Source organism: Rattus norvegicus, chromosome 3 (assembly GCF_036323735.1).
Source record: "Rattus norvegicus strain BN/NHsdMcwi chromosome 3, GRCr8, whole genome shotgun sequence".
Taxonomy (NCBI): Eukaryota; Metazoa; Chordata; class Mammalia; order Rodentia; family Muridae; genus Rattus; species Rattus norvegicus.
Window position 1 is genome coordinate 116,909,925 of NC_086021.1, and position 23,244 is coordinate 116,933,168.

Here is a 23,244-nt window from a genome sequence, read left to right on the forward strand (position 1 = left end):
AACTTCTGGGTTTTTCCTGTTTCCCCTAGGGATATTCTTTCTGTGTAGAAACTTTTGAAGAAAGTCTATACCTCATGAAAGGCTTGGCCCATCACAGACTTTAGGAGTGTGCAAATCCATAGTTACTCTTAGATTCTGGATTGTCACTCTGCCCATGTCTACAGACTACCTGAAGAATTCTCCACAGAATGAGAGCAGCATCTCTGGAACCATGCATGTACCTTAGAGAGCCTCCTGTACCGTGTCTGTCAGCTTCTGTTCCGTAGTTGGGAGAGAGAAGACACAGAAAGCCAGCTCTGGCTGTGGGACCAGTGTCCTGTGCTCTTCAGCATTTGGTCTTACTTGTCTAATGTATTTAGTGTTTGTATTTTCTTTTCTTTTTTTTAAAGATTTATTTATTATACATAAGTACACTGTAGCTGTCTTCAGACACACATCAGATCCCATTACAGATGGTTGTGAGCCATCATGTGGTTGCTGGGATTTGAACTCAGGACCTCTGGAAGAGCAGTCGGTGCTCTTAACCACTGATCCATCTCTCCAGCCCATGTATTTTTTACATGCCATAATTGTCCTTTGGATCTTAATTGATCCCACCTTAATTCGCATAAGTGGAAATGTTCACAGACCTCTTAATACCATGAGGGCAATGTTCATAGGAAAGAAATATTACATAAATCCAGTATATTTGACATTTGTTGATACCTTGGTTTTAATAAAACATTTGGGATTTACTGACATTTAGCAGCTGGTCATAAATCCAGTTTTCATCTTTTTTTTTTCAATACTTCTGCTCACCTTTGATTAAGTTTATTCTATTTTTAATTTTTTTTTAATTTTTTGTGTGTATGATTGTGTATTTGTGTGTGGTGTCTATGTATGTACATACATGAAGGCACACATGACATGGCATGTTTTAGGGGGTAGAAAACAACTGCAGCTGCCTTTTAGCTGGTTTGAGTGAGAATCTCTTGGCTTTTTGCTCAGGCTCCCTGACCTGTGAGCTTCACTAGAGGTCCCCATCTCTGCCTTACAACTCATGTTTGCAGGTCAAGCATTTATCTGTTAAACTGTCTCCTCAATCTCCAGTATTTCCTTTTCCTTCTCCCTTCTTTTAGAGACAGGCTTTTATCTCATACAGCTCTCATCTAACTAGCCCTGGCTGCCTGGAAATCATGGTGTAAACCAGGCTGACCTTGACCTCGTAGAGGCCCATTTGCCTATTTCTCAAGTGCTTGGACTGAAGGTGTATGCCATCATATCTGACTCCAATATTTCCTTTTTTTCCCCCCAATATTTCCTTAAAAAGAAATTTCTCCTTGTTGGTTTTCAGCTCTCCAAGGTCATTTTGAGTCCCCGGTTGTATCATCTGTCTTTTTCTGTCCCTGCTGGTTTCCAGTCTTCTTTGATATGCAAACTTTCTTGAACAGACTTCCGAAAATGATTTTCGCTTTTTTAATGTCTTGAGTTGCATAAGGAATCCAGAGGTCAAGCAAGACAGTTAATCACTCTGGGCTTCATTCAGGCTTCCAGCTGGAAAAAGAGAGGCTGTGCTTTTACTGTCATGCTTAACTTAGGACCGCTTCAGCATGGCCTGGATGACACAGCTGAGGACCATGTGTATCACCATTACTTTGGGGAGTTAATAGGTAGCTGAGTATGTGTGTCATTAGTTTGTGATTTAAACTTCTCTATTCCCCTCCTTTGGTTCTTTGAGTGTGTATCAGATTGAAAGTTGGATCTGGATTTCATAGGTGAGCGACTGGGCTTAGCTACCACATGTTTCTAACAGTATCCCAGCGAAAAATCATCAGTACCTTATAATGTTCTTATAATGGTGCTGTTGTCTTACGGGCGTGGCTTCTCACTTGTCTGTGATAGTAGGGAGATGTGTTTCTTTGGAGGAGTCCAGATGAAATCAGATTTTTTAACCTTTAACTTTGATCTCTGGGACTTGGTGCTGCTTTCCTGAGACAGCTGGTCTAGTAGCAGGATGCTGTGTCACTAAGGGAACAAAGTATCCACCAATAGCAGGCCACCTGGCTCAACACTCCCAGACTTTGCAACACTGAGGATTTTCACTGAACAAACTCAGTTCTTTGAGAATTCTCTTAACTGTAGTTTCTCCGATTCATTAGGTCACATCTTGTTAGATATGGCAAAAACTAACTCAGAATTAAGCTAGCAGCTACATTTTTATTCCTTTATATCACTCTGTTTCTAGAATCATTCAGATTGCTAGTTTTCCTTACAAATATTTTGAAAAGGTATTTTTACTTGTTATTTTATATATATTTTATGTATATATATATATGCATATGGTATATATATGTATATCAGCATACACGTATGCAAATATATATTTGGCTTTGAGACTAGAATGTTCATGCCTTGTGGATAAAGATAAATTTATTCTCTTTAGTAATTTTAGAACTAAAATTCTAAAGATATTTCATTTCTAAAATGTTAAATAGCTTTCTTACTCCTTTTTGGTGCTGAGATTTAAACTAAGGGCTGTGTATGCGTTCAGCACATGCTGGGCTGATCAGCTGTGTTTTTTGTCCCAGGGCTTCTTGTTTGCTTTTTATTTTATTTCCTGAGAAAATGAAAATGTTTGGGGTTTTGTTTAAGGCCTGCATTTCAGTGATTTATAAGCCAGGGCAGCAGCTAACAGTGGCTGTAGTCCGGTGATCTGTTTAGATTGCCTGAGTGGTTCAAGCACAGTTTGCATAGTCTACCCAGGGTCACTCTTTAAAAAAAAAATGTTTGAGCTATTTTTTGTTATTGCCATCTTGACATTTGCCTGGTTACACATGAATAGCCTGATCCAATCCCTCAGCAGGGAGACTACCATGGTCTGGCTTTCAGTAGCTTTGTCACCGACAAAGAAAACATATGGAATATTTCATTCTTGCCCTTTCCAAACAGTCTGGGCCTGTGAGGGCCTGCAGCAGGACACTTCCTTCTTCATGGTAGGTTGGTATACTTGTGTCCCAGTGATGGGCTCAGCTACAGGGAAGCAAGCCATGCTTCCACAGCCCGGACACCTTTTGTGTGTCAGGTCAGTTTCTGATATCAGCTTGAATGTAGTTGTATTGTCTGATTGATGGATGTGTACTTAATCACATATTCACTAAAGGGAGTGCAAATGACCACATGCGCGCACGTGTGCGCGCACACACACACACACACAGACACACAGACACAGACACGACACACAGACACACAGACACACAGACACACAGACACACACACACACACACACACACACACACACACACACACACACACACACACACACGGCAACAGCATTTGGGCATTGTCTTTCTAGATTTGATATCTGCCTTGTAAAGGGAATGCAGATGCTAAATTCCCCGTAGAACATGCCTGGAGGGCTGCCCGTACGGATGTTTATCTCCTTGTCAGTCCGGAGAAAGGGATCAATTTATCATCCTTGTGCTAGCCCAGCACTGCTGCATTAGCCATTAAGGGTTTTCTTCCTCATGGTACCCGCCTTCGGCTCGCATTAAGGACTTTGCTTTGTGCCGTCTGGATTTACAGGGCAGAAGGGCTTGTTGGCTGGCTTAACTAGAGATAAGACGGATTATGGAAAGAAAGAGTGGGCTAAGTTCTGTCTTTACTGGGCCTTATTCTGTGGTGCTCTTGGTACCACCCTGCTTGAGATGGCACTCAGTACAAGAATTACAAACAAATAAGAAGAAAAGAAAGTCCACCAATGAGATGACTCACAGCTTCAGTGAAGGCTATAGTGATGCTGATATCTTCCAGTCCCTAAGTTACCCCAGCTTGAATTTCTAGTTTCCTTGTTTCTTATACCTGTGAACTGGCTTTGGCAAATGGTCATGATTTATCTAAGGGATGTGATCTTCTGTTGCTCGTTTAATCCTACGTAAAACCAAATATTTATATTTATATATGCATCTTATCTAAAAGTTATTTCTGGTGGCTCTTCCTGTCTTAACTGAGCAAAGTTGCATAACAAATTAGCTTATAGACATTAGTATCTTTCAGTCCTGGCTGTTCTGAACTGTCTTCGTAGACCTGGTTGGCCTCAAACTCACAGAGACCCGCCTGCTTCTGCCGCCTGAGTGCTGGCATTAAATTGTGCTTCACCTTGCTGGCCTGGCCTTCTTTTCTTACATGAAAGTCATCCCTTTTGTGGTACTTAACCCAAGGCCCTGTCCCTGTTCGGCAACTGCTTTACTACTGAGCCACACTGCAGCCACTTGTAGCTCTTCATAAGCTTTTCTTTAAGTTCGTTGACCACTGGGGGCTAAATTTAAATTAAAATATGTATTAATTATTTTTGGGGTGTATGGGTGTCTTGCCTAAATGGATATATGTGCTCTTCCTGGTACCCAGAGAGGCCAGAAGAGGGTGTTGGATCCTCTGGAACTGTAGTCACAGATGCTCGTAAGTCACCAGGTAGGTGTCGGTAACTGAACCCCAGTCCTCAGCACGAGCAGCTAGGGCTCTGAACCGCTGAGCATCTCTCCAGCCCCGGACGAGATTTTTAAAACCCTTCTATTTTCTGTGCTTCACAAATGAGTCTACACTATTTCTCTTTTTCCTTGTATAATTATGAATTTATAATGAGGAAAACCACCTTAACCCTGTATTAAATTGACCCTCACTGTTGGTGCTCACTCCGGTGTATTTAGGACACAGGTTTTTGATTGGCCTGGAACTCATGTAACCCAGGCTGGCCTTGAGTTTGTACAAATCCTCCAGCCTCAGTGTCCTGAGTGCCGAGATCACAGGTTTGACACTCCCCCTACAGGCTGCCCACAGTACATAGGTCTTGAGTCATGAGTTAAGTGCCCATTGATAAGAGCATGTTAGCTTCAATTCGAATGCCTTAAAACTGCGGCAAGGTTTGTTTTTACTGATGGTTTGCAGCCTAGTTAGTTTAGTACCCAACAAGCCAAACTTGTTAAAAACTGATTTTGTTTGGAAGTCTGTACTTTTAGAAGCACATTTTGTAGCATCCTTTTGATCCATGGTCTGATTCCCTGAAGACAGGTGCAGAAGTGACGACTGCAAAACGTTGTGCCTACAGTGAAGCCTTTGGATTATTTGGGTATCTGTGTTTGAAAAACATGATTTTTGAAAAAATGGAATTTTTGGTGAGGGGTTGCTGCTTCTACCTTCTGTATTAGGCATGTTTTATGTGCTAACTATAATTTCTAAAATAGGCTAAGCAAAGTGAGATTTGCAAGGATCAGGTAGTTTGCTCACTATCCGTATTTGGCGAGTGTTGCTTCGGACACTCAGGCGCTCATCTGCTGTGTGCTTAGGTGCTTGATGGTTTATCATGAGAGAAAAGAGTGGAAACAAAGACCAGAGCTAGTCACATAGCTCGGTGGTAGGGGCCGGCCGCCAGACCTTACGTGCAGCCTGAGCTCCATCCGTGGAACCCCTATGTAGGAAGGAGAGAAACGACTCCTTCCTGCAAGCTGTCCCTGGATGCTGTGTGAGCCAGGGCACACGGCACGCACATGTAAAGCACATACACAAAAGAAATCTAAAAAAGTGAAAAGTTTTAGGTTATTACAGGAAAAGGAAACCTTAGTGGAGCGGAATGGAGAATGAAGATTTTGATTTGTAGCAGGCTTTTTTTTTTGGAAGCTTATCAGCCTCTCTCATTTTCGCTCCCTCTCACTGTAACTCCTGCTTTTCATTTATCTGCATTGAAAAGGCTTTACCTCAGAGGGCAGAGGTGGGAGGGATTGGGGGATGAGCAAGACCAAGGTACAGTAAGGTACAATGTATACGTGTACGAGGATGTCATAATGACATCTGTTCTTTTGCACAGAGGATATCTGCTAGTAAACGTTTAAAAGAAAACCTGAAAGAATGCAGAACTCTGATGTGAGCACCAACGGAAAGCCCCCCTCACTGAATAGCGAGTGGACATTTTGGCTGGCTTTACAAGTGTGCACATTGCACATGGTACGAGAGGGTCAGGTCTGCTAGCAGACGCACTTTTCTGTTTCTCAAGGAGCAGGTCTCTCATTGTGCTTCTTTAAAGCAAAGCCTTGAGGAAGATGAAAACCCGAGTCTGCAGTGTGATGCTTTCCATATAGCTGCCCCTTTTCACTCACTGGAATTTCCTGCCTCTCCTGTGGAAGATGTTTTTATAGGGAAGTCAGCATAAAAGTGAATCACCCATGAGCCGTTTTCCCCCCCGAGGCATTTCATTTACTCAGCTTGGTATTAATTTAGTTGGTACTCTTTAGTTGACTTGAGCACTGTGTTTGTTGATAGTGTGAGCTGATGTTTATTAAGCTGTTAATATTTTACAGGCTTCGTGAGTTCCGGTTGGATCTATGCACACTTTCTCCTTTAGCAGCAGGGCTATTCATGGCTGGGTCTGTGGCCATAATTTCAGAGTTTCAGTGATTGCCAGGGCCGTCGTGGAGAGCCATTTGCTTGCTGACTCTAAAGGTGTTTTTTTCCCCCTCTCTCCTGGAAATGTTTCCTTTTTGTTTGTTTGTTTCACCTATATGACATTTTCATGAAGAGGCCTGTAGTCTCTGGCTTGTCAGAGAAATCCTCCTCATCTTCTTGCTGTGAACTTGGCTTGTTACGAATGTCACCAAGGGTTTCCCATGTGGTGTCTGTGACTCTCACAGTGGCATTCTCTGGCATGCACTCTTCTCTTGAACATTTAAAAAAAGCAGAAGCCTGGTGTGCTTCGCCAGCATGGGCCTTCGTACCTGCAATCCCAGCCCTCTTCCCAGCACTCTGGTGACTCTGGAGATCACTGCAGTACTAAAGCCTGAATGGCTACAGAGACTCAGTCCTTCCCTCAAGAAAAGAAAAGCCAGGATTATTTGGTCGAGCGAGTTTTACACCACTGTCCTTCAGTGCTTCCCTGCAGGAGATGACTCATCCACCTTATGTGTCTGGGGTATTTGGAAGTGTTCATTCCATAGTTACTTCTGGAGAGGTCTTTGTTTGGTCCACTGCTTGAGATGTCCTAAGCCATGGCGACTGTAGATTACAAAGGGCCCTGCAAGATCACATAGTGCAGGGAATGTAAAGCCCCATTTGTTAAAAGTTCCACTCTTCCCAAATGAAGACATTCCATGAGAAAAAGTGCGTCTCTCTCTGTCTCTCCCTCTTGTCTCTCTTGTCTCACACACGCACACACAAACAATGCCTTTTAGGGCATCTATTCACATCTACCTGTTTGTAGACTTAATAATTTTTTTCTGTACGAAACTTTAAATTACATAAATTAAAATGGCCCTTTAGTGCTCTTGCTTCCTTCAGAACTTCAAGTCCTCCTTAGTGTCCTTCTAAAGGACTGGTGGACCTGAGCTGGGAGCTGGGCCTGGAGGATTCTAAATTCAAGCACTTGGGAAGCAGAGGCAGAAGGAAGGATTTGAGTTCAAGGCGAGTTGGATCATGTATGTATAGAAAGGTACTATCTCCATCTCAGAAAAAAATAGAAAGGTGGAAGGACATGATGGAGGAAGGAGAAGGAGAAAAGGGAGGAAAAGAAAATAGTTTATCTGGCTCACATTCCCTTTCACAGGGGAGAAAGCCTTTTCTCTACCTTTCCCAGGACCATTCCCAACCCTCAGAGTAAGTCAAGAGCAGGAGCAGGGAGATCATTAGAAAGTGTGTTCTCTTTAGATCTGGTAAATTTCGAGCATCTACTAAGACTTTCTGACTTGTGTTGATACAGCTTGTGCTGCCAGATGGTCTAGTTTGTGTGGGCCTGGTCCTTTTGGACCCATAGGCAGCAGTTGATTTAACTGTGAGAGTGAGTAAGATCATTAACATTTTGAGAACTAACAATGTATATAGGGCATTGGTAGTCTAATGTTAGTATTTAAAAGAGTAATTTCTTCACACGTTTATTGTATGTCTGTTGTGTTGGTGCAGGGGACACAGAATGGAGTGATATCTGACAGTGTCCTGTACTCTTGCCACTTATGCAGGGTAAGGAAGGAGACAGTTAATTAGACAAAAGCAATTAAACATCAGTGAGCCGTGTGCGATCTGATAATACGGAATACTGTCAAAATATAAAGCAGGATGGAGGAAGCTGCTATTCAGGTTAGTGAAGGAGGGCTTGCAGGAAGTGAGGATGATCAGTCAACTTCTCTGGGGACACGAATGCATCTTAAGCACTGGCAAACGAGTTTTATAAAGTTTCTCCCTAAATGTCCTAACATTGAGAAAAGAAAAAGGCCGAGGCCTGCTGCCACCCAGAAGGGGAGCCTCCTCCCAGAAGACGATTTAACAACTTGTCAGACCACCGGGCAGGATTGGCTGACCCTGAGGATCGCACTGGGACCTCCCTTTGACTGGAACTGCCTAGCTCTGCCCTCTAGGGAAACCTCAACCGTGTGCTTTAGCACCAGAGTTGGGTTTGTGAGGTCACAGGACCTCTGAGTTCTTCTTCCAGTGTGGTCACATCGGGCAATTTTCCTTTTTCAGCTTTAAGGGAACAAAAAGTCTTCTCTATGCTATATTGACAGTGTACCAGGAAAGGGGAGTGTAGCAGAGCATGAGACTACTGAAGGGACAGTCCGCTGACAGACGCATAGGTAGAGCTCAGCAGCAGGTGTTAGATGTTATAGTGTCTTAGATATAAAAGATTGTAGTGGTGGAGAGCAACTCTAGTTAGGGGGAGGATGGTGCGATTGTAAAGGGTGTGTATACTGGGGGGATTCCCTTGTGATGGCAACCCCTTATAATTGCAGTATCGTGAGTATGCATGTGACTTTAGAAATGAGTGCTGCTAGCTTCGCGGTGGTGCAGACTCATTGCTCCAGCTACCCAAGCGAGAACACAGAAAGATGGCAAGTTTGAGGCCTGCTGTGCAACAAAAGTTGTACACAAGTTCAAGGCCAGCCTGGTCTGCAGAACAAGTTCCAGGAAGCCAGGGTACACAGAGAAACCCTGTCCTTAAAAATCAAAACAAAGTAATAATTTATAAAAGGACTTGGGGGTATAGTTCAGTGACTTACTTAGCATATGTGACTGAGGCTAATGTCGGATCTCCTGTACTGCAAAAAGAAAACCATTGCATGAAAAACTAGTCAAACCTTGTTAGGATCCTAGTTTAGTAACTATATTATACCAAGGTAAACCTCTCGGTTTAACTACTATATTATGTATGTGTAGAACTCTCATTGGCAAGAACAAGGTGAAAGTTTTATAGGTACTCACTGTGGTGTTTTTGTAGCTTTTAGCATGCCTTAAATTATTCCAAATAAGAATGATAACAAGCATAGCACACGAGTTTAGGGTTTTGCAAAGTCTTAGTCTTTATCTAAGTGAGACTGGGAAACAGACTCTGAAGCGATGCAGCAAATGTATGGCTGTGAAGCCAAGGGCTCTGTTTGCACCTTTGGCTTCAGGGTCAGCATTTTCTGCTTCCTGAGAGCATCCCTGAAGTTGATTTGTTATTGAGTAGCTGTTGTAAAAGTGGCTTCTACCTTTCTCCCCAAAATGCCTTTCTATTGCCTCTGAGTCTCTCTTTTTTTGTCTTTGTCTCTGTTTCTCTCTGTGTGTCCCTGTGCCACCCCGCCATCCCCGTGTGTGTGTGTGTGTGTGTGTGTGTGTGTGTGTGTGTGTATGTATGTACATGTGTTCATGCATGTATGTATGAATAACATGAATGTATTATGAAACAGAGGAAGTACAACATCCAGAGTCCACATTAGGTTTACAATTTAAATGTTTGCAGTCATGGTTTTGGGTTGAGCATCCATGAACTTCCTATTAGTGGCTGTGTTTCATGACTGAGCACCCATATAGTCTAAGCAGTGTGGGGTCTGGGGTTGCGTCTTTGCTTGTGAATTGGTAGCAGTTTTACTTCTGACGACTCAGGATATTTGCCTTAATTGCTAGATTAACCAATTTTTCCTTCCCACAAAAGGTGCACACATTTGTAAAAAGAGAGGATGAATGAATGAAGTTTTAAGGACTAATTTTTGTGGTATTTAGGCAACAATAGTCCAGATTACCCACAACCTTCGTTTCCTTTCATGAGTCCTATGGATGGGCTTTGTCACTGTTTACACTTGATTACTTCATTGTTAACCCCAGTGATGTGATTTAGCATGCAAAGACTTAATTATTCCTTTCTGGCTTAGTTAGAAATTTCCTTCCAATAATTGCCTCCACTGCCCTTTAGCCTCTTAAATGTTCAGTTTGTTTAGAAGAACGTGGCTGCTCAGTAAGCAGTTCCAACCCCAGCAGTGTCCAGAGCTGTCTTTATCATAATTTATACCCTTGACATAGTGACTGGGGCCCTGGTTCTTAAGTGATGGCTGCTGGGTGTTCCTAAGGGTAGCTGTAGTCAGGCATTTGTCTCATGATGCTGTTCATGGCTAAATGGCACTAGACATTTAACTACGATCTCAGTTTTAAAATTTGATATTTCCTAATTTTAAGTGAGAAATTATGCCAACTCTGGAAATAAAGCTAGATTCTTAAAACCTTAGCATTTAGACTTGCACAACACTATAGTTTTGAATGTGAAAACTTTTAGTATTTGAGAGAGCTATTTTTGTAAGGCCATAACATGCAATCGTAGTTATATGGTTGAGACAAGATCATTACATGTTATCCCGTTGGATGTTGTTTTATGAATAGCTAAGAGGTTTATATTTAGGGTTATATTTAGGGTTAGCAAAGAGATGATTTTCATTCTGCTTAGTTCTAAAATATAGTTGTTACATTTATGGTCTGAAAGCAGGGGATGGAGAGGAGAGAAATTGTTTTCTGCATATAATATTGTGTGGCAGTGCCCTCAATGGGAAATTCTGTTTGAGTTTTCAAAGTTGAACTTTGTGGATTGAAAATGTATTTCCTGCCAGGATGAATTAAAAATGTTAATTTTACCTAAGACTTTGTTTCAAGCAGTTACAGCCATGTCTCTGTAGGTAGATTGTAAGGTTTGTCAAATGTTACTTTTTAGGCTTTATTTTTGCAACATAACTTAAGTTACAAGGCCTGTGCCTTTCTACAGTATCCTCTTTTGTCTCATTCCCTTCAACAATAGTAAGCAGTCCATTATCTCTGGGTTTAGGGTAGGGGTGGGACCCCTGGCTGGAGAGAGCATGCTGGGGAAATCAGATATTCTTCCTACAAACAGTGCACCATGCTTGGTTTAAGTGAAAAGCTAGAAGTTTTGATTTAATAAAGAAAATTAATATACTGAGGACACTGACATCTGTAAGAATGAATATTCAATTTGTGAAATTGTTAAGAAAAAAAAGACTGTTCATTTTGATGTTTGGGTTATAGAGACTCCATTAAGCTAGATATTGAATTTATCAGACTTAACTGAGGGGTGTTTGAAGATGTTTTATGTAGCAAGATTATGTTCAATTTCTATGCATACAAGGTAGCATAAGCAGTTATAACTAGCTTATTTTGCCAATTTGAGAAAAGTCAGAAACATGTCCTTGAAGAGATACATATAATAAAGCAGCGCCAACCATTTAAGGACTGAAGAGGAAGCCTAGCAGGAGTCTCTGAAGATACAGTAACACCTGTGTGCGCATGTGCGTGCACGTGTTCGCACTCCGCGTGCGTGCACACGTGTGCACACCCCCCCCACACTCCTATGTGAATGCACACAAAATTAATGCCATTTTACTTTAGCCAGGCCCTTGTCATGACATTGAGGTCTTTTAAAATAAAGGTTTAGTTATTTATTTTATGTGAGTACACTGTAGCTGTCTTCAGACACACCAGAAGAAGGCATCAGATCCCATTACAGATGGTTGTGAGCCACCATGTGGGTGCTGGGAATTGAACTCAGGACCTCTGGAAGAGCAGCCAGTGCTCTTAACCACTGAGCCCTCTCTCCAGCCCCGAGGCCTTTACTTTTGAAGTTTGATGCTTGACAGCAAAACGTTGAGTGAAGGCCTATTTGGTTTGTTACAATTTCACAGAAGATTCAGCCTTACCACAGCATATGATTATTTCCCCCAACCATATTAAAGTGGGAACTTTTAGCTTTTCACATAGATAAGTACTTGGTTGGCGAGGAGTATATATGAGAATGGATACATTAGCCATTATTTACTAGAAGCTGGATTACTTGGACACATATACTTGTATCAAATGGTCATCTCAGAACCTATGTACTGTGGGATGAAAAGTGGCGTGGATCCTATGGACAGTGGGGTGACCCATATATCTTAGCTGGGATCGAGCAGGATGACAGGAAAGTTTACCATACTGCTCAGAATGGCCATATAACTGAAAACTATAAGGATGAGTTGTTTACTTTTAGAATTGTCTGTTTAGGGGGCTGGAGAGATGGCTCAGTGGTTAAGAGCACTGACTGCTCTTCCAGAGGTCCCGAGTTCAATTCCCAGCAACCACATGGGAACCACATCACAACCATCTGTAATGGAATCCAGTGCCTTCTTCTGGTGTGTCTGAAGACAGCTATAATATGCTCATATAAATAAAAATAAATCTAAAAAAGTTGTCCGTTTAATAATTTTAGATCATGGATAACTGAAATCATTCAGACAAACCAGAGGTTAACCATACTATTGGACCTTTCAAAAGTAATTTTAATGTGCTTGAAGTAGCCAGCCTACAGACATATGTATGATTGCCTGATAGCTATATGCACATGTATACTTGTGGGTGCACATGTTTGTGTGAGGGTGCACATGTGCTACAACCCTTGTGCAGAAGTCAGAAGGCGGCTTATAACCAAAAGTTGGTTCTCCATCCACCTTTTGAGTCCCAGGAATTGAACTCAGTCTGCTCTTTCAGCTGAGCTGTCTGGCCAGCCCTTGGGTCTTTTTCATAGTGTGGCAGTAGTATCCTCTCACCACTGAGACACCTTACCAGTAGCTGACGGATTATTCAGTCGTGAGTGTCTTCGGCTTGTCTGTTTGTTACATTTACATTTTTTTTTGTTCTTTTATTATCTACTTTTAAAGTAAGCACTTATTGTTGACAGCTAGCCAGGACTGTCTTGACAGTGTTGAGAAGGCAGAGCCATCTTCTCTTAGGTGGAAGTGATGACAGTAAACAGTTTAGCTTGTTGTTTCAACTTAATTCCATATTCTGGTCAGACTTCACCAACTAGGTGAGTTCCTTTTCTTGTTTATCCACAGGCAATTGAGGAAAGAAAACATTTACATGATGGTGATGATGGGCATTCCTTCTATTTGAATTTGAGTGAGAAAAGTCCTGTTTGTCTCTAACTTGGCCTTGCTAGAAAGTCACCAGAGGTTGGTTTTCTATTAATTACTTGTTAGTCTCTAAGGAGGGAAAACACGAGATGTTTGAGTTTTCAAATGCAAATCTGTATTTGTGCCTTTAAAACTTACATCAGATTTGTGAAGTTAGTGTTGTATCTTAAAATGAGTTGGACAGTGAATAAGTGTCCAGCAAGTTCATTCTGTTTTTGTACTTTCTTTTTAGGTAACAAAACTCTGGGTGATTTATTTCAATTTAGTAATATCTTTAGTAAATTAAATTAGGGCTTAGTGGAATTGCTACATATAATCAAATGTATTTTTGATTTCTTTATTCCTGTAATTAATGGTAGGGTCTTTGAAAGGCTCATGAAGACGACAGTGATTTTTGCTATACTGTTTGTTCATGACCCAAACTTTCTTATACCATTGGCTTTGACTCTCGCAAGCACACAGGGAATGGTGACTGTAACCACAGCACCACAGGTCTGGAGCACATGTGTATGCAATATCAAGTGGGAAGACCAGTGAGAATGATAAGTTTCATTGACGCATATATGGGTATGGAAAGCCTCTACCTGGCATGAAGCCTTAAGCTAGAGCCTCAACACTGAAAAAGAAATGCTTCTCTTCTTTACAGAAAGGAGGAGCCTCGGCGTTCTTGTTCTCTCTCTCTCTCTCTCTCTCTCTCTCTCTCTCTCTCTCTCTCTCTCTCTCATTTCATGAAGATTTAATACACCATTGAGGAAACACACATGTAAAGTATACAGTAAACATTTGGCCAAGTCCTTTCTTAGAAGTATTAGCGAGCATTCGCAGGGTTAGAATCAGGCCTTACTCGGAGACACTAGATCTTATTTCCTTCTCGACTTTTGCTCTTCTCTCCCTGTCCTTTTCCCCTTGTGTGTAATTCACCTATGTTGAAGAAATTGAAGGACATGGAAAAATTACATTGGAAGTTGTCTTTTACTTGTGAAATTTTATAAATTAACCTACTTAGCAAAAGTTTATGCCCTCAGAAAAGTATGTGCTTATTGTACTTTGAGGTGTATCGCTGTATTCAAGGGTAGAAGAGGTGGAAGTAAGGGCAGGACTTCCCGTTTAATGTGTACCGGAGTCTTCATATGTGCCAGGCATTATACTCAAAGCTTTAGGTCCGTCCATTTACTTGTTCGTCCTTACTCTATTGGAGAGGTCTTGACTCCCTTTAAAACGTGGCACTGATCTAAAACGTTTAATTAGTAATGTGCATCCAAGGTCACGGTTTATAGTTTGTAACTAGGAGTTGGACCCCTGCTCTCTGACTTTGGGGCATGAGCCCCTCTCCCTATCACACTGGCTCACAAGTGTCCCCAGATGACAAGGTTTGGTGGAGAAGACAAAAAGAAGTACGAGAAGAATCAATATGAGAGCTCCATACAGAAACGGGGGACTGAGGTCTGTGGGAACTCAAAGAGGCCAGGGAGCTCAGTTTGCTTTGGGAGCAGGACGCCTTCCCAGCTGAGGTGACATTTGAGCTGGGTCATTTAGTCTTCTGTAGGGCAGCTGCCAGGTTCTGCCTTGTTTGAAATAAGCACATTTACAAGAGAATAGTGGAGCACATTCACTTGATGGATTAGATTGGCAGATTGAAAGTAACTCCCAGAATGATGGCTTTGTTAGGTGTTTGTTCTCTGAGAACTCTACCTGCCACTCCCCTTCGGTGAATTGTGGCAAGAAAGCTGTCACATTAAGCTGTCATTCAGGATATGGGGGGGGGGCACAAATTATGGGCAGGAGTAGGTATTTTCAGAACAGCCTACAACCCGGAAAGATTATATTTCAGAGCATTTAAAAATGAACACAACAGTCCTTTTTAATCTGTGCAAAAAAGAAAATTGGATAATGAAAAGTTAATTAGGCCTTGGATATTTTTAAAGCTTAGACATTCTGATTCTTATCCACCATAATTAGATGAATCTTTGTTCGGGCTAGGATAGAAAAAAATCAATTATAGAGTCATATAATATCCTTACTTAGAGTGTTCAATTCTAAAAATACTTCATGTTTTTGGGGGTACTTTTTGAAATTAGTTTCTAAGAAGTACATTTGATTCCAACTTCTGCTTCCCTGTTTTAGCCCCTCTACTTACTCGCTTTAAGACCACCTCATAGATTTTGTGATTTCTTTCCATTTCTGTGTGTTAAATTATTGAAAGATTGAGAACACAGCTCTAGATCTTTCTAAATCATGGCTGTTCCCGGTTTTATTTCTGGAGAAGTGGCTGAACAATACTTTGGGGTTGGCACTCCCCTCCCTAGCCCCTGACCCTGCTTTCCCATTCCCTTTGGACCAACCCTTCTTTCACCACCCCCACCCTCCCCCCCCACTTCCCAAGCCTGAGATGGAAAGAACTTGCTTTGTTACTTATGATAATATTTAAGCTCTAAAATTTTAACAGTATTTCAGTTGCAAATAAATGGAAATTGTGTGTTCTGTTTAATGTGTTTCAGAAAATCCCTGCCATTTTTTTTCTTTAAATACAAGAAAACAGGCATGTAATGCCTCATTGAGAAAAGCCTGGAGGAGTGCTTTGTGCAGGTCTTAATTAAGGGCTTTGAAAGACCAAACAAAAGGCAAAGGGAAAACGCTACAGGGTTATTGTTATTCCACCCCATTGGCTCAGCTAGCTGACCATCCATTGGAGCATTTTGTCCATTTTGAAACTGAATGACACTTTTGTTCGTGATTAACAGAGGTGAAAGAAGCCAATTATTGGGCCCTCTTTTTCCATAGAACAGCTGCTGTTGGATTTAACTGCGGGCAAATATGGCCTTTTACTACTGCAAGGATGTTGTGATGACAGTTTATTTTCATAGAACTATGTGATTGAAAACAAAATCTGTCTGACTTTTGTTATGAATATGCCCTGGAATTTATCATGGAAGGGTGAGTTTGTTGAGCTGTTTCTGTAGTTCTCTGTAAAAAATAGCGAATATGTTGTGTATAATTCACATGTGCATATTTTAGCATCTTTTAATGTAAGGATTCAGTGTTAAAAATCTTCTTCTTAACTGTGCATTTGTAGCTCTTTCAGCCTTTTCCTGTTTTACTCTTAGTGAAAACTCATAATTTATTAAAGTTAGGAAGCAATTAGTGGGAGACTGAGTGGGTTTCAGTAAGCTTCAAGCTATTCTGATATAGACTTCTTAAGTGGGGCAGATGAATTCCAGAGACCACCTACCATTAGTGCAGAGTTCCGGCCCCACCATTCAGTGGTAAGAGTGAGCTTGGGGAAGACCTTGTGTCTTGGTATTAATGAATGTTTACTAATAGATACAAGTGGGCTCAGGGAATAAGGGTGTGTGGGATGACTTCACTGTAGTATGTGTTCAGATTGCAGGGCATGGAATGGTTGGTTCCCTTTAGTAAAACTATAGGCCATTCTTTTTAGTTTTCAAGGGTGATCTATCTTTTACAGGAACAGAATCAGCGTGGTGCTGTCTACTAAGAAGACGTGTATCTTGCTGCCTTGCTTTTGGGAACAGTTCCCTGAAGCTACTTGAGAGGCTGTTTGGTGATTTCTTAAGGTCTTTCTGCATTTATTGGCAGCAAATAAATGGAACCCATATTCACTTTCAGTTTTCTTCTGAAGATGGATACATCCTAAGTGATTTTATCTATAAGCTCTCTCTGTTGATGTTACCACATAAAATAGAAAGTGTGGTCCATATATTTGCTTTAATCATCACTGTTTCAAAAATACTTAGCAGGAGCAATTTGTTTTGGCTCATGGTTTCAGAGAATTTCAGTCTGTCATGGTGGAGAAGGCATGGTTGAGGGAGCCACTCACCCTGAGTCAGTAGGAGTAGGAGGCAGTGACTTTGTTGAGTTGGGATGGGGAAGCAGGTAGCTTGGGCAGTGACTGGCAAAGGCCCTACCCCAGCAGTCCACCTCCACTATTCAGATGCCACTTCCTACAGATTTCTCAACCTCTGCAGAAAGCGCCACCAGCTGGGGATCAGTGTTCAGATATGTGAATTTGAGGGGAAACATTTCAAACCCAAAGACCAACAGTTCCTAAAGCCTTAAAACAAAATGAAGTAAAATGTTATGGCAAGATAGATAGCCTGGTTGTGGGGTTTCGCAAGCCTGGCTACCATTTGAACAAAGTGTTTAACTCTGAAGCTCCTCCTAAGTCTTTAGAGCATCTATGTCTGCTTTCTGTAGACTTTGTAAAGAGACAGTCTGGAACTGAGCTGTGTGTCTTTTCTCATCTGGGTTTATTCCTCCCCTTCTCTGTCCCATATCTTGTTTGGCTGAGTCCTCTGAGCTGCTCGCTCCCTCAGGCCGATAGACTTTCTAGCATCCTCAGGCTGATTCACTTTCTGGCATCCTCTGCCTTTTACTGGCTCAGCCTCTTAACAGCTTTCCTGCTTGTAGGCTCCTGGGTTGAGGCAGCTCATCTTCTTGAACTGTTAAGGGAATAACTAAAACATTGGAGTTCTTGCCTCTCCACTTTACTGCTTGCAAGTCGTCAGGATGCGGTCTTCACTTCCGGTCTCGCCCCTGCTGTGAGTTTCTTCAGCAGAGATATCCTCAACTAGGTTCTCTGTCATTCACTTTAGAGCCAAGTTCGTGGTCTGATCATTCCTACCTTTCCATCTCCTACCTCGCCTAGATAATCCTATCGACACTCTTGTACATCAAACCTACCTCAGCCGTGGCCTCCCGCCCCCGGCCCCTCACCCCGGTGGTCACATTTGGACTGTGTAAGTCTTGTAACTACTGGCTACTTCTGACCTCAACTTATTTTTCTCTCTTCGTCATCTGTTCATTAGCCTATTTTAATAAAATTTTCGACCTTTGAGACCTTCAATCTCTGGGTTCTCACACTCCCATTATTTCTCTGGTCAGATTAAAGTCTGCTGTTTTTCCTTTCCCTTGTCTCACCAGTATCCTTTAACCTTCTTACCCTATTTTTCTTTCAAAGCTGACTGACTTTTTGTTTAACAAAGATGTGTCCTTTTAGTGATCTATGCCACTGTTTTGTGAAATACCTCACTGCCTAGCTTCTTACACTGTGTGACTATATGGGGTCAGCTAACTGAATGTGGGAGTCGTGAAATATTAGTCAGCTGTAAAATGTTTCTGGATGGGTTACAAGCAAACATTAATTCAAAATCAAATGTATAATGTAGCCAAAATGTTTGCACATCTTCACTCTAGCCGAGGTTTTCAGCCATGCAGCACAAACAATGCTATGTAAAACCTTGGCCCAGCTTTAACAATGTCATCTGTATGTTAGGAGTAGCAGGGATTTTTTTGTTTGTTTGTTTGTTTGTTTGTTTTTGTTTTTTATAGTATTTATAGATACCTCAGTTCTTACAAAGGCATACTGGATTTATTTTATAAACAAAGACTATACATTTTCCTATCATCGTTCATCTTCGTATAAACATTGGATTAGTATATCTTTGAGTTATTGTATTAGATAAAATTTGAGCTTAAAAATGGCTGCTGTCATTAATAAATAGTTTCGTTGGAAAAAAATCATTAAATGAATATTGGCATAGGATTATAATAGAATTTCCAACAGTTTCTAATGGCCATAAATGTATTTCTGCCTTGTTGAACTACATTCTTATCTCAGCATTGATAATTGTAAAATTAAAATATTGATTAACTCTAAAAAAAGGTTGAAGGTGCTTAGTTTCCTACAATATCAAATATGCAACAAATATTTAATTCTTTAAATGAAAGACAGGTACGTCTTTCTTACTTTTGTACAAATTTATTCTAGTCTTTAATAATTGACTCTATATATAATATATATATATGCAGATACTGTGTGCTTATCACAGGCAGCTCCTGGTGCTTCAGGAGACAGTTAAGTGGTGGAGATAAGTTGCTCGTATGTACTGCTTTGATGGACACTGGTTTCATGTTGTGACTTTTGCCCAGATCATTGCTTTAAGGGGTTCTACATTACTTTATTGCCTTTCCAAATAGTCCCAGACAGATCACCCTTTATTGTCAAAGGCCAAGAGAAACCTAATAATGTTACAGTCTTACTGGAATTCAAACTCATTTTGGACATATTGGACCCTCTATTGCCTTATGCGTAAGTATGCAAAACTGTTTCCTCGTCAAAATGAATGGTTACTGTTCTGACCTGAACTTGAAGGGTCTGTCTCTAGTGCTGCATCCTGTTCAGCCGGACTCCTTTTGGAAGCAGAGCATGTTAATAGGAGATCTCCAATCCAGGAAGACACTCAAAGAATACAGACAGGTGCCCATAGAAAACACAAGGTGATGTGGGGATTATTTTTCTCAGGTTTCATAGGTAGGAGTCTTTGTGACTTACAAGGTTATTGAAGAAGGGTCACCTGCTGGGCAGGCAGGTGTGTTTCTTCTCACGTTCTCTGGGCTTTTCCAGACCTTCCTCCTTTGCTTGAGATGAATTAGAGAGACTGTATATCAAAGAAAATGAAAAGGTAACTATTGACATTAAAATACCATTTCCTGCAGTTTTCCAGAAATTTGTTTACTGTGTGCTTTGTGACAAGGCATAGATGTAGAAGAGAAGGGTTTGATCGTGGGAGTTTTGTCAGGCAGGAATATACTGGAGGGACTATAGTGTCTCTGGAAAGTAATGTGATGATGGTTCCTCAAAACGTTAAAATGGCATCTCCAGATTGTCCAGCAGTTCCACTTGGGTATGTCTTCAGAATGGAAGGCAGGATCCTTAAGAAATACTTGCACATTCTCATCATATCAGCATTATTCTTAATGGTAAATAGATAAGACACGCCCCAAATGCCATGACAGATGAATGGATAAACCAAATGTGGTATGGATATAGTCAGAAGATCACTCATTCCTGGGAAGGAAGTATTTCCTTTTACTGTAGCCTGGCCAAACCTCAAAGTTACTGGTTCAGCGAAATATACTAGTAACGAAAGAATGTATACTGTGTGGCCTCACTTGTATGAAGTACTTACAATAGTACAATTCCCACACAGAGAAAGCAGAATGATGACTGCCGATGGCTAGCCAGAATCGTCATTCGCTTTTGCAAGATAAAAAGTTCTGTGGCTGTATAGTGGAGATGGTTGTGTGATGACCTGAAAATGCTTAATGCCTGTGAACTGTACAAATGATAGTCTTCTGTGCAGCCCACTATGGAAAATACTAATGGGCATATCACTGGCCTGCCTACTGTGCATGGATAAGTATGATTTCTTTTCAGCAGGTTTTTTTTTAAAGTCCTATGCATTGGGCTTCTTGGCTAATTTTAAGGAAGAAACTGCTGAGATGCAAAATAAGTTTTAAATGAAGAACAGATTTGTGTATATTTGGAGTACTGCACATGTTCATGTTGGTTGTCCGCGTGCAGTCACACAAGCTATTTATCAGCATGTCAGCCTTCATCTTTTAGAGCTATCCCAATCCTTAGTGCTCATGCTGCTATCTAATAAGATGGGGGATGTAGCCATTTGCAATGAAAGTGTTTCCTATCAAACGGGCAGATGCATGCAGCTTTGTTTTTGTTCTTTTGTTTGTTTGTTTGAAAACTGGGTCTTAGTATGTAGCCCTGGCTGTCCTGAACTCACTGCAGACCAGGCCGACTTCACAGTCAACAGAGGTCCACCTGCTTCTCTCTTCCTCTGCAGCTTTCCTTAGCATGACTCCTCCTTCAGTCTCTCTTCATCTATGCAGGCCAAAGGCTAACTAGGCTTAGCTCTGTGAGCCTCGCCTCTGGTCACCATCATCTATCTAGGATTATACTCCTTTAGGCCTCTTGGGTATTAAATACCACCTCTCTTCAGTGAAAGTAGCCTTGTGTGGTTTTTGTAAATGTTATCAGACGTTGCCTGGTGTTGCAAATATGTAACGTTTGAGCATAGAGATACTGAGAAAGATGTGCAGTCCTATCATGAACAAAGGTTATGAAGCCCTGCAGGAAGAGTAAGTGGTCCAGGAACTGTTTTCACTACCATCTGATAAAAGGCCATTGTGAAGATAGCAGGGTGCTAAGAAGACGTCTTTACTGCTGTCATGAGATCCTCAGTTTTTCTTCTTTGTAGATGATGAAAACACTGGCAGAAGAACTATGGAATATATCTTGTAGTTAATCACGTGCCTCTTCATTCTACCAAACCAAATTAAACTCCCATTATTATAGGACAAATTTTTTTGGATAAGTGATGGTTTTGGAACATTTGTTAAGTCACTTGCTAGTGCCTGGGTTTTGTTTGTTGTTATTTTCTTTTAGCATTATGGAGTCATAGGGAGGCAACATTCAGCAAATGATTGGTGTGATGCTCAAATCTTGCTTGGCGTCTCTGCTAGCAATTTTGGGCATGTCTGTGCAATGGAAAAGGCAGTGGGACCTCTTAAGGTTGCAGTGAGGATAATGTGCTGCATTGAGTACTAACTGCTCTCTTTACTATTGTTAAGTAGTATTGGTCAGGAGTGGCATGTGGCCTCATCACAGCAGCAACATTACTAGGACTTTATCCTTTAGTGAACGTGAAAAGGTTCTGCCTAGGTCTGACATCAGTCTCTGGATTCTATTTGTTTGTTTGCCTGTTTGTTTATTTATTGTTTCTCTGAGTTACCCTGGCTGATCTGGAACTTACACTGTAGACTATACTTGCCTTAAACTTAGAAGATCTGTCTGCCTCTGCTCACTGAGTGCTGAGATTAAAGGTGTGGGCCAGCACGCATGCTTGAGACGGAATCCAGAGCCTCAAATGCTTTAGCAAGGGCTGTCTACCTAAGCCGCACCCACAACCACATCTTTAATTTCTAAGATTATATTCCCTTTTAGAATGGGGTGTTATGTACTATCTCCTCTAAAAATAGTCTCATAGGGGTTGTTCTGTAAATGTTACTGTACGTCACAATAAAACGTCGTCAGTCTGATATTGGTCTCGCTGAATGTTGGGGTTTTGTGGATGGGGCAAGCATTGCATTGGCGTATATGGTCTGAGCCTCATACTTCTCATACCTAATGTAAAGGATGAGAGCTTTAAGGGAGACATGTTTGCTAGGAATCCTTGCTCTGTAGTCCTTGGAACATGGTGGTGTTGTAAGCACTAAAGGCAGCTGCTTCTGCTAAGCACTGTTACTGGAAAGGCATTAATAATATTCTTTTCTGTTGTATTTTGTAATTCAATTAGCCTTACAGCTCAATATAATAGAAAAACCATAGATTTCTATTCCATTTCTTCTCTTGTTTTAAGTAAGGCCAGAGTTACTAGTTGAAAGAAAAAGACTCACTGTATTTCAGCTTATAGAATGTTTGCCCTATCAAGCACAAGGCTTAAACTGGGCATGGTGACTCATGCCTATAAATTCTAGCACTTAGAAGGTAGAGTCAGGAAGATAAGGAGTTCAAGGTCATCCTTAGCTATATAGCAAGTTTGAGGATAAGACCCAGATAAGAGCACCCAGCACATATTCGGGAGCTGTTACTTCTCTGTTCCGATGTGGTGAATCTGTCACAGGACCCAATTCACTGATCCATAGTCATGAAGATGGTGTTCTCTTTCCTACAACTGAGTTCAGAAGTTTTTTCAATCTCTACCTTTTCCAGGGCAGATTTTTCATTACCTTCTCTCCAGCTTGAGTGTTAAGGCCTCTCCCTGTTCTGTCCTTCTGTCCTGGAGACAGAATTTGAAGTTTCTGTCTTAGGGTCATGCATTCACTCTTCATCAGTGCCTTGTATATGCAGAGTAGAAATAATGTCTTCAAGTGCCCGGAGGGCTCTCATATTTGGAAACGGTTTTCCTATTTTCCAGCTTTGTGGTAGAACAGATGGCTCCAAATTTTCCTGTGGAGAACCTGTGAGCCTTTCGAAAACCAAGAAGCCACCATTTAATTTTAGAGTTGGAAAAGCTTTGCATACCATACGGGCCTCACATCCCAGAAGGCAAGCTAGGCACTCAGAGGACTTAAAAAACTGCCCTTGGGCCACGAGTGCCCTGATTGGCTATGGCCCTTGGGAGCCACATTCCATTTTTAAGTTCCATTTTAA

General features: G+C 41.3%; 1 protein-coding gene across 2 annotated transcripts in view; it reads left to right on the top strand.

Moving 5' to 3' along the window:
• Nucleotides 1-23,244, top strand: part of Lgr4 (leucine-rich repeat-containing G protein-coupled receptor 4) — a 102,617-nt gene that overhangs the window by 7,957 nt on the left and 71,416 nt on the right. The window contains exon 1 of one of the 2 annotated variants that reach the window (XM_039104411.2): nucleotides 15,622-16,148. The exons of the other annotated variant lie outside the window; for it this stretch is intronic. Coding sequence (XP_038960339.1) covers nucleotides 16,141-16,148 — 8 coding nt within the window. The 5' untranslated portion in view covers nucleotides 15,622-16,140. Of the gene's footprint in view, nucleotides 1-15,621; nucleotides 16,149-23,244 lie in introns of those variants that run through there. 2 annotated transcript variants of the gene reach the window in all.